Genomic DNA, 17,371 nt, shown 5'->3' with positions numbered 1-17,371 from the left:
AGTAAGTGCAGTGTGTGCGGTTACACACGATTCTGTGGTCAAAGTCTTCTAAATAGAAAGGCCTAATACTTCAAACCAAATATGAATCGCAAAGTACCGAGTTTGATTGACAAAATAAAAATTCTAGATTTACGTACTTACAGATAGCGTGTCTTTTGCAGAAGTATGCAGCAGATACGTGAAAAACGATTCTAGCATTCGTACAATATAAAATAAAGAATCGTCTATCGTGTAAAGTGGTTAAACTTTGTTATCCATGCTTACAGTAAATTATAAATGGTCACATATGGGATACAAAAATTGCGCCAAAATAATTTTAGCGCAATCAGTGGCGCCGTATTAAAAAGTCTGTTAAACGTTGTCTTTACTTATTCCATCAAACGCTGTGTCGAGTTGCTGAGTGTGTGTGGCTCGGATCGGCAAGTGTTATATTCCCCAGCCTCTGGTTAAAGGTCGGGAGGCCGCTACACATAAACATTTCCGGGGCTTGTTTACTACCTCACGGCTAAAGTGGTACAGTATGGTTCACGTAAGTATTGGACCACTGGGAATTCCTCGGCAAAGATTAAAAATACGCTAGCTGATTTACTTTACTATTTAATGTTAAAACATTATACCAAAGTAAAAAGATGAACGTGTATAATACAACAAATAATATTACGTCTGTAGGTTCAAGTTATAACAAAACATTTATATGTCTCCGCTTGTCAACACACGTGAACACGAGAAGTGTGCCGACGGAAATGAGTGAACTACTCAAGGTCACCAGACTTCCCCCCTTTCGGCTTAATCGCCCCTCTCATCACTGGCGCTTATATTCCACTCCTCCCGTCTACCCGGGTGTCTTGGTCGCATATTCTCGTCTCGCCTCTCCCCTCCCAGCGCTTGCCGTCAACCAAGCCTATCCAAAATCAATCCCCAGCCGAGTCACGCTGGATAATGTCGCTGGACGGTGGGCTTTATCGGGTCCCCTGTCCGATGCTTTATTTGTGGGTTAAAAAAAATGTTAACTAGTGTTTCAGAAAATAACACTGGGCTGGATTGGACCATAATTTGAAAACACTACAAGATAGAGGAATAATGTACGGAGATATCTTGTTTAGAATTTCACTGCGGACATTTTCTACGCCTAGGCTTTTTTCTGCCCGATGCTTAGTTTGTGAGTTACATGGCAAAATTATCCTAATCGGCTGTCAACCATTTATTCCATTATTATTACAGTAGAACCTCGTTAATCCGTGACGCGCTAATTCGGGAATCGGATAATCCGGGACGATTTAAAAGTTCAGAAAAAAAAAAGAGAAGTAAAAATTGTCAGCGCTTAAAATTAACGTCATGCGGGCCGGCGGCCGGCAAACACTGCAAGCCTTCTAGCCCAGGAAACAAAGGTTTCATTCAACCTGTGAAAAATTTGTCCAAAGCTGAATTTTTGCACAGTGGTAGAGTCGACTATGCTTAATAACATACCGAAAGTTTGCCGCTGTAGACCTTGTGCGTATCACTGAAAATTTGCAGTTAAGTCCTAGATGACAGCGACTTGCAGCAGTTCATTAAAATGCTTCCCATTTTCACACTTTTTACCGTAGACTCTCGATAGCTATATGAAAATAATCTTAAAGCACTACTACTCACATTTATAATGAATAAAGTTCTAAAAGTTAATATTAAAGGTAAGAAACAAAATGTTAAATTAATGAAATAAGTTTTTTTACATCAGTCAAGGCAATAAAAAGACAATTCACTTAAAAATGAAGGGTCTTACGCAAATATTTCTTTAACAAAAGCTGTTGTATAGTTCTTAAGCTTTACAGGGACATATCTCTCAAAAGTCTACCTTAATTTATAGGATCACTAGAGACTCCCGAGCTTATCAATGTCGTCTACGCACTGCGACAGAGCCACAGCCACAGCGCTGTGGCCACTCTCACTCCCACGAAATAGAAGATTTTTAATCTTTGTAAAATTTGCTCCTAACTGAATTTTAAAACAGTGGTAACATTCAAGTTTTCTAGCAACATTTGAAATGTTTACCTCCGCAAACCTTGCGCGGAACACCGAAAACGAGAAGTTAAGTCCTAAATAATACTTTATTGACCACTCAACAATATGGCACTATAACGTAATTACTATAGTATACTTTCAGAAAAGCAAACCAAAACTTACTCAAAACATTATTCTCAATGATTAAATTTAAAAATCTTTCACTACGTTTGACTAAATATGATATTTATTCAATAATATTAGAAGAGAGGTGTTCTGAAAAAAAAGGCACAAATGAAAATACGTATTACAAAAACACGTAGAGCCCGATGTAAAAAAAAAATAAAAGTAGTTGCGAAATTCTTAAACTTTAAATTAGTTTATTTGTTGAGAGCTTGGTACAATGTGTCTGACCGCTAAAGCGATCCGAGCCACGTAGTGTATACTACTGCGATGTTGTCGAAGTAGGCTCGGGTCGGGACGAATTTCACTGTAAAGAAACAAAGGTTTTTAATACATGGAGAATTATCCCAAATAAGAAACTTTGTACAGTTGTAGAATGAACGTTTCTTAGTAACATATCAAAAGTTTACCGATGCAAACCTTGTGCGTCACGCCAAAAACGAGCAGTTAAGCCCAAAATGACAATTTTTTGCAACGATCCACAATAATGGATATTGCAAATGCAGTTTATGGAGTAGACTGACAGTATGGAACCCAAAATAATCTAGAAACCTTACCCTATCTGAGAATAGTGATAAAAATACAAAGTTTCAACATCTTTCTATAAAATAGACAATTTAAATCATTAAAGTTAACGAAATCACTTTCATTCAATTTTTAGGAAATATAAATACATTTTACATAAACTTAAAGAGCCCAACATGGAAATCGCTTTGAGTAAACGTTGTTGCATATTTATTCATCTTTAAATTGGTATATTTTTTAAGTGTCTCATACAATTAGTCTGACCGCTGAAGCGATCCGAGTCGCGTAGTGTATAGGCTACTACTGCGATGTTGTCGAAGTAGGCTCGGGTCGGGACGAATTTCGCTGTAAAGAAACAAAGGTTTTTAATACATGGAAAATTATCCCAAAGAAGAAACTTTGTACAATTGCAGAATGAACGTTTCTTAGTAACATATCAAAAGTTTACCGATGCAAACCTTGTGCGTCACGCAAAAAACGAGCAGTTAAGCCCAAAATGTCAATTTTTTGCAACGATCCACAATAATGGATATTGCAAATGCATTTTATGGAGTAGACTGACAGTATGGAATGCAAAATAATCTAGAAACATTGTCCTATCTGAGGATAGTAATAAAAAGTACACAGTTTTATCATCTTTATATAAAATATACAATTTAAATCATTAAAGTTGAGAAATTCATTTTCATTCAATTTTACGGAAAAGTTAATACATCTTACATAAATATAAAGAGCCCTACGTGAAAATCGCTTTTAATAAACGTTGTTGCATATTTATTCTTCTTTAAATGGGTATATTTGTTAAGGGTCTCATACAATTTGTTTGACCCCTGAAGCTATCCGAGCCGTGTAGTGTGTACTACTGTGAGGTTGCCGAAGTCGGCTTGGGGTCGGGACGAATTACGCTGTTAAGAAACATGGAAAATTATCCCAAAGCAGAAACTTTGTACAGTTGTAGAATAAACGTTTCTTAGTAACATGTCAAAAGTTTACCGATGATCCCTTGTGATCACACCAATAACGAGCAGTTAAGTCCTAAATGATAATTTCCCAAATGATCCACAAAATTGTGTTTCGTAAATAATTTATTAACTCTATAAATACTTTTTTTATGTTAGCTCCCAGTATACAGCAAACTTGGTTTGTCCTCAAACGCCATACTACTACGGTAATAGGAATATGAAATCACTACAGACAAGATTTTGTTCCGTTTACTATGGTGAAGACAGAGCTAACCGAGAAATGACCGAACGTCCCGGAAAGTTGTGATATTTGACGATATTGCGCGAGTAGCACACCCGTACGTGACTACAGAGAATGGATAGTTTCCTTAACCGTTAGGATTTCTGGTACGAACACCCTCTCACAGGTAGGGTCATAAAATACGGTCAAATCTTGCAAAAACATCCACCACCGCTCTTTGCCACTAGCAATCCAACGACGTCAGCTAGGCGCAGCACTCAAATACATTAACTTATTAAAAAAAAACTGAATATGTAATGCTACCTATACGTTTTACAACACAACTCGTGTTTTATTTATTTTCTGGAAAAAAAACCTATTATTATAGGAATTATGTTATAAAAGTGAAAAAAAACTCAGAGTACATTAACGATGTATCGTTTTATTCAATTTTTATGTAGTAAACTGATTTTGAAGAAGTAAATATAAATTTTTTAATTTTGCCGAATACAGGCTACATTAAAATTTTGCATTGTTCTGATGGAAAATAAAACGATGTATCAGAAATAAAAAAAAAATTGTTGCTAAAAAATTTATGTGTGCAAGTTCAGCACTATCTTATCTTTCTTCTCTTCGGCTGTTGTAAATGACCGTGAACTAATGGCTAGGCAGTGCCGTATTTTTTTAAGCCGAGACTAATTCGAAGATGGCCCTTACCGTGAACAGATTATCCGGGTTTATTACTTTTTTTTTACAGGATTTTAATTATCCGGGCATCGGCGGGTCCCAATTAACACGAATAATGGAGAGTTTACTATTTTTTATCCATCTGCTGCCAAGGCGCAGTAAGCCTCGGTAGATGTTACGTCACATGACCTTGGCCTTAACCCAGCTGCACGCCGGTGTCTGAGAAGCTTGACAAGACCTTCCGGGCTTTTAATCGCTAGTCCGTGAAATTCAGTAATCCATGATTATCTCGGTCCCGACCATCACGAATTAACGAGGTTCTACTGTTATTGTTATTATTATTATTATTATTATTATTATTATTATTATTATTCATTTCTGATTGGAGGACATGGTTTGACCCGCAATATACCCGATTCCGCGATCTATCGGGGCGCGGTATACCGGGAGTTTACTGTAATAACCCTGGAGATGTGAAATGTTGATTACCACAACTTTTACTCAGTCCAGTTTTGTTTTCATTGTTTTGATTTTAATTTGTGTTTAATCATAAAGAGATACATTTTTGTTACATAAAAGTTTGCATTTTTTATTTTTTCTCATTTTCACATTATGTTACAGTCCAGATTGGCCCGGCTTGACAACCAAGAATAGTAACAAACACATTAACACTTGAAAAATTATTAGTATTATGAGTTGAGAATTTTGAGAATTATTTTTGAAGTGAGTCTTTTCGCCAAAATTTGAGTTCTACTGTTTAGTTATAGAGAAAGGATTTTTTTTTTGTAATTTTTTTTACAAAATAAAAAAAAATTGTAAAGTATTTTGATTTTTTCATCACCAAAACAAAAACATGATGGCTCACAACCTACAGACAGTTCCATTTAAAGGTGGCTTCATTTAATTTAGTTCTTATCGCTCGATCCTTTTTTAAAAAAAAAAAAACTCACTGGCGCTAGGGTGGAGTGTCTCTGTCTTTCTTTCACAGAGTTTTAGAGACGTTGGCTATGTGACCCATCCAAAAGATTCAGTTATAAAACAAAATAAAATTATTATAATGCAATAAAATTTAACATCACAATATTAACATTTCAAACTTTTTTAAATAGTAAACCAGCCAATCTATCTTGTGACATTCCTGTAAAAAAAAATGTATTTAAGTCTTTTTTCTGAATAAGAATATAACAAAAATATTATTTATAACTACACACCATTCTAGAAACCAAATCACTATAACCTTGAATCACTATCAGCAGTTTTGCTTCATTACTGAAAAAGAAAACAGTACCTCCCATTTAAAACATGATATATAACAATAAATTACCATGAAAACTGGGAAATGGCATGTGTTTTTATGTGTGTGTAAGCACATGCTGTTCGGATAAAGTTTCAAGTTCGTTAATTTAAGAATACCTTCAATTAGCTCAAAAAATAAAACCAAAATACATTAAAACTTAAGGTAGAATTTAACTAAAATAATTATTGAGATTTTAACACAACTAAACTATCTTCACTGCTTATGCCTATAAGAAGAAACTTGATTATCAAGTAATTATGAACCCTCAAGAAAAATTTGGTTTAAGAAACCTTACCCATCCTGTGTTACAGTGTCATCAGTGGTAGTAGGGGGCAGGAATACTGCAACGCTACAATTCTCAAGTGGTTGACAAAGAATACCAGTCAGTATTGAAGACAAAAATTTCCTGAACTGATCTGATAACAGGTTTAAACTCCCAACATTTATGAGTTTGTACTATGCCTACAGTTGTACCTAAGGGTTGTTTGACATTCCCCGGAGAGCTTTGACTCCAAGAGAAACCGGTTATAGAACTGAGACCTAATCACATGCCACACACTTTACACTAGTCGCAAAGTCGGTAGCCAAAACAATATCGGCTTAAGTGTGTAGGAAGACAGTTAAGTCTAATGTTAACAATCATTTTTGTTAGGTTTCCAACAGTGTAAATGTACATTTGCAAGGGCAGAGTGTTAATGTTAAGCTGTAGGGATATGCAGAGCTGGATATAGTTTTATTAATGAATTAAATGAAATATTTCAAATAAAACTCTAATTTCAATTGGATTTTGAGGCAAAGTACTCACAAGCGTGTATTAAATGTAAAACAGCTATATTTATTATGCTTTTTTTTTATTTTAAAAAAAAATTCCGAAACACCTTTACATTACCCACATCACTGTAGTAAGTTCTGTGAAATGAAAATTCTTTACAGTCGGTTGGATATGTTGAGTGTAACAAAGAGTGCAACATTCAAGATTGGAGTTTCAGTGGCAGAGAAGGGCAGTATAGGAGGGATAACTAATAAAGTAAAGAACCATACTTTTGTAAGACTCTTTGCAGATTTTTTGTTGCCATGTTTGTTACAATTGTGAACCTCCATTGTGTACATTATTGTTTAGTTTTATTGTTCAAAGGAACTATTGTAAATTCATTTTATATGAGTGCTATTTTTATTCCAACCTCCTATGAGCTGTAAAAAAAAGACAAATAAACATAACATAACATAACTGGTGGCTGACTTCGAAGAAGGCACTGAGAAGCTTTTTTTTTACGATTAGATAAATGCCTCAATTGTTTTGGCAATTATGTAGATTAATAAGTAGGACCCTGCTGAACTTTAGGTGGTAAAATTTTTATGTTATTTAAATTTTTCTTTTTTATAGACTATCGGAGTTTAGAAAAACAGCCCTCGTCGTTCAAGTGGGTTATTGAAGTCATTTTTTTGTCAGTAAACCCAAAGCAAACCTTTGTTCTGATTGCAAGCTGAATGTCGAAAGGCAGGGCTGACGGGGGGCGTGCCGCAGGTGCGGGAGGCGGCCCAGGCCCTGCTGCTGGCCGAGCTGGGGCGGCTGGGCCCCAAGGGGCGCAAGGCCCTCGTGGACTACTGGGCGCAGTACCTGCCCAGCTTCTCGCCCGACGCGCAGGGCGCTCCGGCGGGCCAGCAGGCGGAGGCGTCGCAGCCGCACCACAGCGACGAGGTCGACGAGGAGGAGGAGGAACTGATCGAGGGTAGCCGCTCCGTTCCCGCATACGGTGGTGGTCGGCTCTTTCATCATTTTGTCGCACTTTTATTGAACGGCTGGTCCTGTTCATTTATGAAAATAGCGATCTTGCATTCTGTGTTTGGCCTCAAATTCTCTAAATGGATATTTACTAATCAAATGATCACTTGCTCGACCTTTTACAACCCGAAATATAAATAAAATTTAATAACAATCTGATGGAAAAATAATTTAGTAAAAAACAAATGCAAGAGAGTTGTTGAAACAGATTTAAAGAAAATCCCTTAATTAATAGCAATTAAATAAAATGAAATAACCATTTTGGCATGTGAAACCATGCCTTAAGCTGCTTTTGCACAAAGGCAAATGAAGATGAACTACTTGAGCCAGATTTCTTGATCATTGCACACATGTATACAACCTCTATACATATATTGGTATTCTGTATCTGTTATACTTTGCTGTATAACGTGGTTTCTATTACTACGCTGAAGTATTTAAAAGCATGGTATTTGAAAATTATTTTACCATTTTGTTTATAAAACTGCTGGCTGACGAGTTCCAGTGGCTTCACATCTTACATGACGGTGCCAATTTATTATCCAGTTTTCTCATTATGAGCCTAATCATCTTGTAGGTTGAAACTTGGGTACTTCATTCATTTTATTGTATGTGTGAGGAAGTAAGTTCAGTGTTAAACGTCTAGTTGACATTTAGATTATTAGAGACATGTGAAGAATGAAATGATGTGAATAGAGTAAAAATAATACAATGGTTTGGGGAATTGTTAGCCCCCCTTAATCTACCATGCTTTTCACATGCATATATATTTCACATATACATATTTGAAGTGATAATTTTCACAGTAGAACAGTAGATATTGTAACTTTTTGAGGAGACCCTAGAAGATGAATAAAGTAAGTTTTAATATCCCATGGTTATGCTAGTAAAGACTTTAATTGTTTAAAAGAAAGAACCAAGATTGCTGTCAACTCTAAGCCACATATATGCTGAAATGTTGCTGATAATTTTATGAGCAATATGTGTAGCTATCATATTAACTTGTGTATTTTTTACCAATTGTTTTCTACCTACGATATAATGAAAATCACTATGTAAGTTTTCTCTTAATACTATGGATGGTATGCTTGAATGAAGACTTTACTAGGTTCGGTGTATTTTTTTGTGCCAGAACTGAGCATGAGGAAACCATCAAGCGTCAGTGAAATGAAGCGGAAGCAGACGACTGCCGTGGTGCTCCTGGGCGTGATCGGAGCAGAGTTCGGTCAAGACATCACAGACAGCAACAACAGCAGCAAGAAGAGAGCGAGCGAGGAACAGCGGAGAAAGAGCTCCGTGGTGGAAGGTTTCGGCATTGGAAACAATAACCTGGCTCGCTTCACAAGTGAGTTTTGCTCAGTGGTGGGTGCTGGTGTGAACCATTTATAGAAACTACTTAATTTACTTCAGTCTATAGCCATTTTAAGTAATTTAGAACATTTGCTATCCGCGATCCGAGGGAAGAGTGACTTTGTCAAATCATTGTATTTCCATGTTTAACTCAAATAGAGCTGTTTTTTGTTATTCTTTGTTTTAAGTGCACAAAAATGGATTTTCTCCCTCATTCCCACTTCCTCCTTGAAACACACGCTAATTAGAAATATTTTGTCAGTATCTAACTTGTGGTTTTTATTTACACAGCTTGAAAAAGAAATGTAATATGTAGTAGATATTGATTTAGTGGTTTTGAGGATGGTTTATCCCTTAAGATTGTTCCTAAACCTTAGACTCCCCAAACTTAGGGAAATAAACAAAAATGCATTCATTTTTGCTACTTGTTGCCCGGTAAATTTTTCCCTAGGCTTGTAATCAGAATTTAAGTACTTTTTACTAGCTGTTTTTTATTACTATGTAATAATTTTAGTATTGTTAATTTTTATTTTTGTTAATTTTATAGACTGGTTTAAGGATTATTTTTTGCAATTTTTAAATAATTTTCTGTCATTTTTTTTTTTTTTGTTTTTTGTGCTTGCCCGAGGGATGCTTACTATTCCAGCTTCATTTTTTTTCGAAACAAGCCGTGTGTGCCGGAAGACATACAAGAACAAACGAGCAGCGGTAGAATGTCATGTAGTGCGAATTATGAGCGGCCCGTAGACTTGTAATTTCTCTCGGATATGAGAGCGGAGGTCCGAGCTGCCTGCGGCGAATGACGACGCGAGGAACTCGCACCATGAGTTACAAGGGACACCTCTGGACGCCTGTGTCGTAAAGTAAAGTAAGGTGGACGACTCATAAATAGATTTAAGTTGCTGGGAACAGCAAATACGCAAATTTGGAAGGGCAGATTTTATTGTGACGAAGGTTGCTGTTTCTTTAAATGGGCCAGCCAAATTTTGCTAAGGACATTTATGTTGTTAACGAACAGTTATGAATAAATTGTCTTTCAAATGGAAAAAGTCTGAGTGATTATAAAAAATAATGTTTTCCACCTCTACATACTGTGACAAATTAGAAACAGTTAAATGAAAAATCAGTATGGTGTATGAAAATACTGTGTGCAAAAACTGTAAATTTCAAGTCTGTGTAACTATTACAAATTAAAGTCTAGGAAAGTGCGTGAAAAAGAAGGTTGGGCAAGCATGCTTATAATTGAACTTGAAATTTATGATGATCTTAAAAGGCCTAATGAACTTTAATGTAAGACTGCTCCATTAAAATTGTAGTATTTTAGTTAGTGTTAGATAACTATTTTTTTTTATTATTTAGCTTGGTAATGAAATAAGTTCTTTATATCTTGTTTTTGTATTAATATGAAATATGCTTCACTTTATTGTGCTATTTTGAGGCATTTATTTTAGTCGCAATATTTTTATCAATATTTGTAGGAATAAAATATATTCTTTTTAAATGTTTTTTGTGATGCAAACTGACTTTATAAAAATTTTTAACATGTGTGTGATAAGGAATGTTAAAGTATCGCCTAACAGCCATGGTCATTTTCACGATTGTTATTGAATTTAATAAACTGTGGTAAGTTAGCTTAAAGTTTAACTGGTTGGTTTTCTTTTCATCATCACTACCCATTAGACGCCTTTCTATAAGATTTGTTGGTGATAACATGTTGGATAAATTTCTGGATTCTCACATTGAATGCTCAATGGGATGGGAAAGGGGAACTCTGGCCGGGGGGGGAGTGTAGACAGCTTGTTTCAGGCAGCTGTATGTTTGACCCTCATGGTAGCATGCGTGTGGGGTTACATTTGTCGGCCTTGATCATGGAAGTAGGTCAAGGTCATGGCACCTCGGCGGGATTGTTGATGTGCAGGTTTGGCGCTGACCCAGCTGCTGTTGCTGCCGCCATCGCCACGTCTACCGGCACACACAGCTCTTCGCAGAGCTGCCATTGATCTGATTGGCAGAGGGTTCACGGTGTGGGAACCGTACCTGGACGTGTCGAAAGTTTTACTGGGCTTGCTGGAACTGTGTTGCGATGCAGACAAGCTGGTGCCGAGGTCAGGACATTATTCATTATACATCTGATGATGTAATTAGAAAAAATTCATTAACTTGTTGTCTTAATATTTTATGTTACAAATAATATTACAGGGTACTTATAATAGGTTGAAAAGTTTTGTATCCCTAGCCAAGCTCAGCACAACTTCATTTTGGTTTATGACTTAAAGGTATTGTGATAATCACATAATTGTGTGGTAAACTAAATGCAGCTCCATTTCCAGTGTATAAGTAGATGGTTTCAGCTCTACATCGTCAAGCAAAGCTGGAGTGGGTCTTTTTATTTTTCTACATTGCAAACATGCTTTTAAAGTCAATAGTGTTTGTAAAATGCTGTATTTTGTTTGCTGTGCCATATTTTGTATTTTTATTAGTATTTTCAGTGGTGACGGTTTCAAACTAAGATATAAATATGCAATTAAGGAGCTGCTTGTAAACTAACTGGATTGTACCCACTTAAAATCTGCGTGCTCATTTGACTGGACATACCGCCTCTCACTGTGACCATGTGTTCTATAGTAGTCACCATGTGTTATGTTACCACATTGCCTTTTACCATTCTCTTCTGCTGCCTTGAAGGGTGGTCATGAGCAGTTCATAGCAGTATACCACTGCCGCTAGAGTATTGTTACCACTATGGCACTACCACTTCAACATACTGCGCCAGTGTATAGAGACCTTTACTCTGGTGTTCGTTCATCGTTCATGGTTGCTAAATTGTAAAGATTACTAAATCAGTTCAAGTCTCACTTACAAATTCTTTTAGCCTGAACGAGGCGGTAAATCCAACTATATTTTCTAAAAAAATATTTGCAGTACAAAATACTAATTAGAAGTTCCAAACAAACATAAGAAAGTCACGTACTGCAATATTTGTCTTAATAAAAAGAAATACATTAATTACTCTGAATATCAGTTTGCTGGTTGTTGATTGCAAAGACTGTAAAAATTTGAGACACCAAAGAAAAATAAATCAAAAATTAAACTTGAATAAAAATATAACTTTAATTGCATAGAAAAATAGTCCAAATTTTAATACTCTGACATTAGTTATGCCCCTGGCGTTGAAGTGGTACCCTCTTGTTCTGTATTGACACCCACTAATGGTAACCATGAATCATACTTTGATTTTTGCCTAATTAGATGAAGCCCATATCTGACTTTCACCAAGTTCAAGTGCATTAATCTTGATTGTTCTCATTTAGAATCCTTGGAATGGTATTCCTGTAGTGTGCAATGATGTTCCAGCATGACGTATGGTCTGCCTTTGACGCCCGCAGCGGATTCGTGTCGCACTGCGCGTCACGCACTGACCTTGATAGCCACGGCTCGGCCTGCTGCTTTCATAACTACTTTGGCTCGTGAGGTAGCTGAAATTTTAACCACCCTATTTTTTCACCTTGCAGCCCTTGATGTTCTTGGATGTTTTGGACAAAACATTTTTTGTCTGTAATTATTAGAACTTCCTTTATATATGTTCAGTTTTTTCTTTAGTTTTTTGTGGTTAATGCATTGACATTTAAATGTTCATTCATTAATTCACATTTAGCATCAATGCATTTGGACAATATTGTATAGCAAATTGTGATTAAACCAAAATAATTTTGAAAAGCATTTTAATGCACCATGTAACACCAAAATGCAACTGAAGTCACAAATTTAATTAGCATTTTAACAAAATTAACTCAAATCACTAAATCTTTTAATACACTCAAATCAATGAATGTCATTTATTTAGCATGAATATACAAGCCAAATAAATAGGGAAAAAAAAATTTTTTTTATGTTTTACATATGTTATTAACTCATTTTTATATTATTAAAGTGTGTACATTTTTCAAACACACAAATGCTTGCTATTTTATTTTTATTGCTCTGAATAATTGTAAAAATGTATTATATTGCAGTAAAAACTATAGTATTTTGGCTAAATATATACTTAAATTATTCTAGGGTAATATTTAATGAAAAGTCACCATAAAAATAAAAATTAAATCCAATAACACAAAAATTTAATTTTAAAACAGAATTGGTGTGAAATTAAAATCATAAAGTCCTGTCTCTATGACAAAAGCACTGGTAATAGTACTTAGCCATATTTATCTCTTTACTTCAGGTTGCTCGCTACAACACACTACAGCAGAATGCACAGACGTTGAATGTCAACATGACGAACACAGTTCTGCACAGAGCAAAACCAGAAATCCTAAGAGGAGTAGAGCTACTAATTGACAAGATGCAGAATGAAATGGCAGATCTGTTAGTTGAGGTAAGTTTGGTTTGCTTATCATGTGATATTATTGTATTTTATTACAAATGTAGATATTTAGTAAAACCTAATTAGTACAAACATAAAATGACCAATTTCATAATTTTTATATTTATAAAATGATTTTATAATTTTCCAAAATATTGTTACATTTGTTTGATCATAGTTACTCTTTAAAGCATTATAATTTATTGTAACATTGATTATTTTTTCTAAGCTTCTTTACCAATTATTTCACCAAATATACATGTATATAACTAAAAAACAGATTATTAACAGTATCTTGTGGGACTATAACAATATATTTTTATTAATGAGTGTTTTCTGTTCTGTATTCAAAGTGTTTGTGCCAAGGTTTCACTATTGCTGCATTGAATCAACCATCAAATCCAAAACTGTCTTAAGTTTTAATTTATTTTTATAATAGAACTGATTAAAGCCACCTCTCAAAGCATCATCATTATCTCAAGTGTCAAGACCTATAATTACATAAAAATCTAAGGATATTACATTTTTGCCAGATAAAGTAACATTTAAATGGATCTCTCTCTTATACATTTCTGATGGGGTGTTTTTCGTTTATTATTTTACTTACAGTAAAATAAACTAGTTAATCTGTTAGTTGAGTATTTTGATAAATCTTTAATATACTTAAAATGCTTTTTATTATAAAATTATAGTATACTAGCTCTCCCCCCCCCCCCCTCCCCCTAGGCTTCACTCCTGTAGTTAAAATAATGGAGTTTTAATCAATAGAGCACCAATCCTCAGTGCCCATGATTGTTTTTCTCTTGAAAAAAACTAAAAAGGATTTCAATAGGATGCTAATATATACAATGTTTTATGTCAAGCCTTATGTTGAATCAAACAATGTAAAACATATTAACATAGTATATTTATTTATTATAATTTACAAATATCATCACAAAATTATTTTTACAAACTATGGAAAACATTATACACAATTATTGATATATGCGCGTGGAATTTATTTTTGATAAAATAAAGCTTCCTCCTGCTACTTCGTCCGCATCAAATTTCATCGCCAACTCCTAAGTGGTTTAGCAGTGAAATACATACTGCAATATACTCCTGTAAACTATGTTAAATGATCTATTTCGTTCAGCGAAAACATGCAGATTTTGTTACTCAGAAACACGTGAGCAAGCTATGTAGTGGTGGCCATGAGAAAAACATGGCCTTCCCAAATGTAACCCTGCTACCTTTAAAGTTTGACCTTGAGATTTAATGATCATCATTGAAGATTTGATTTTTAATGGGAACTGCAGACGTTTGACATTAAAGGGTAAGTTATTGGGTAGTATTGGGATGCGTGGAATACCCTCTTTTATCGCGTAATCGTCGCACTCGCGTAATTGTCGCACCTATATTTTAGGCCGTCAAAATTGTGATAATAAAAATTCTCGCATAAATGTCGCATTTTGTTTTTGGTCCCGCTATTATATCCCAAGCGCTTTGTGTAGGTATCTTTTCTGTATAAAACGATTTATTTTAAACTTTAAAGTAGAAATCTAATATTTATTCGGACATTACCACTTACGTATTTAATTGACGGAAATACGAAGATGTTTGACGTGTAAATTTTCTTTTAAAGACTTTAACATTATTTCCTTTATCTGACTGCCTGCGTCGCCGCGGTGTACCGCTTATGAACATGTAGCCAGCGCGAGTTGGCATCATTCATGTTTGGTTATGTTGCTTCCCGTATAGAGCACGCGCACGTAGTCTAATATCGATATCTCGCCGATTGGATGCAACGCACGCTCTGTCAGGTGCCGAGTTAGCTACTTTCGTGGCAAGAGTGTACTACGACGGTAGTTACATGTTAGTTCATGTCACATATTCAAGTGACTTGCGTTCGCGTCACAGATTTTGTTTTTCTATTTAAAGTTGAAGGAAGGTTTTTGTTTAATGAATTATTAATATAAATTGTTTGGCGTGCTATTGTATACTCCACCTTTTTGACGTGATCAGGTCTAATAAATCGATGAACGCCGGCTGCACGCACGAAAAAGGATGACTCATTGTCCCATTACGCACATTGTCCCGTTACGCTTTGTCCCATTGCGCTCATTGTACGCTTGCGCCGCATCTATCTCTCTTCCACTCTATTGGAACAACCATCGATTTGACTTTTTCGAGGCACTTTAAACTTGAAATACTCCCATTCGTTTCCTACTTTTCCTATCATTGTCCTATCCTTAACAGAATAACACAGATTGGAAGAAGTTAAATAGCAAACATATATAAAAGTTATAGTTAAAATAATCTGTTCGTTAAAGTAATAAACATATTTGAAATAATGAGTGCAAATAAAAGTAAATTTATCAATTAAATTGTAGTTTTCATTTCACTCCTTCTTTGTATCCATACAAAATAGTAATAATTAAATAAAAATGATTCAATTTTATTCATAAAACTATGCAATCATTTCATCAATGTTTTTTATGACGTCACGTTAAACTATCGTCCGTAAACCTACTTTACAGACAACAATTTTTTTTTTTTAAATAAACATACTTTCCATAAACGGGTTTTGCTTTTATGAATAACTTTACCTAACAAAAAAAAAATTTTCCCGCATAATCGTCGCACCCCTACTTTTCAAACTTGATTTTAGAATAAAATGTGCAACGATTATGCGAGAAAGAACGGTATTCACATGATCTCTCTTAGCTTGTCCAGTTAAAATTGTGGCCCTCACAATATGTCTCCCTAGTTTGGTGAATCGCAATCTAGTACCATTGCATGATTTCGGTGCGTCCAGATTGTGCATATAACCACTAAATATAATCAAATATTTTTAGTACATTTCTTGTTTATAATTATAATGCATATTTCCTTCACCGGCCAAGTAGGTTTGCATGAAGAATTCCTTTACACTCTCTAAACTAACATCATCACAGACCTACCAAGGGAGGAGGTGCAGCAGTAAACCATTGGACTCCATTGCAAATTTGAATCCTAGTCCATCCAACTTATTTCCATGGTTTCCCAGAAATCACTTCAAGCAAATTAATGGTTCCTAACTATAGTCCTTTGTAAATTGAGTTGCACAGTATTTTTTGGTCACATTATTGACAATACATAAAAATAAAATTGAAAATTTCACTAATTTTACATGTCACTGGAGTTGTGGGTCGTTGTGTTTCTGCGTGTAGTGTGACTGGTTGTTGATTGATTGTCATTCAGGTGGTGGACATAGTTCTCCACTGTGTCGACCCAGGGCACTTGAAGACGCGGCCCCTGGGAGAGGTGTTCCCTGCAGTGTGCAGGTTCAACCAGGTCAGCCACTGCCCCAGCTCGCGGCGCATCGCGGTGGGCGCCAAGAACGGCCAGGTGGCCCTGTTCGAGCTCCGCTCCAACAAGTGCCAGGTAGGTATACTCGCTCTGCTGGCGCATCTGTGATTGTTCGTGTTGGAAAATTAACAGAAGCCTGGTGACAAAAGCCTCGCCTACTTGGACACACACACTGTGTGCAGAGCTTCAGCAGAAACAACGCGATTTGTATACTACTCAAGTTACCAGTTTGTTATCTGGTTATGAAAATCATTTAAATATTCGCTAAGAGCAGATCAGTAGTTCTGAATCCTTATTTTGTTTTTGAACTGTGTTTTTAGAAGAGTGAAAATGGCTAAAACCCGTGTTTTCAGATCAATTTTTATACATGAAATCACTTAAAGGACTTGCATCGCATCTTTATCTTCATTTTTTTGCCAAATAATGTTATTGTTACTGCTCAGATCTCATAGTTGCCCTTAGGCATGATAAGAAGACTGCGCTATTTCACAGTCTTGTGCTTAGAGGTTATACCTTGCTAGAAGTATCAGCAAGCATCACACTTATCATCACGGTTATCCAACACAAATTCACCCCTGATTAGATGGCCCCCTAAAAATTTATTTTTGAACAAGGGCAGCAAGTAGTAGTGGAGGTTTGTATTGTTATGAACGCAGATCATACCACGGCACGCTCCAGGTTCGGAGCT

The 17,371-nt window shown here is 35.6% G+C and overlaps 1 protein-coding gene across 10 annotated transcripts in view; it reads left to right on the top strand.

Annotated features, from left to right (window-relative positions):
• The window catches only part of LOC134535543 (WD repeat-containing protein 7), a 191,086-nt gene that overhangs the window by 151,322 nt on the left and 22,393 nt on the right, over positions 1–17,371 (top strand). For 7 of the 10 annotated variants that reach the window (XM_063374703.1, XM_063374699.1, XM_063374697.1 and 4 more), the window contains 6 exons: positions 7,380–7,614; positions 8,770–8,982; positions 10,906–11,092; positions 12,342–12,459; positions 13,210–13,362; positions 16,576–16,758. In XM_063374703.1, the coding sequence (XP_063230773.1) occupies positions 7,380–7,614; positions 8,770–8,982; positions 10,906–11,092; positions 12,342–12,459; positions 13,210–13,362; positions 16,576–16,758 (1,089 nt within the window). The remainder of the gene's footprint in view (positions 1–7,379; positions 7,615–8,769; positions 8,983–10,905; positions 11,093–12,341; positions 12,460–13,209; positions 13,363–16,575; positions 16,759–17,371) is intronic. The other 3 variants (XM_063374700.1, XM_063374701.1, XM_063374706.1) reach the window with 1 other exon arrangement.

Source organism: Bacillus rossius, chromosome 8 (assembly GCF_032445375.1).
Source record: "Bacillus rossius redtenbacheri isolate Brsri chromosome 8, Brsri_v3, whole genome shotgun sequence".
In the NCBI taxonomy this organism is placed as follows: domain Eukaryota; kingdom Metazoa; phylum Arthropoda; class Insecta; order Phasmatodea; family Bacillidae; genus Bacillus; species Bacillus rossius.
This window is presented reverse-complemented; position numbering and strand designations above follow the sequence as displayed.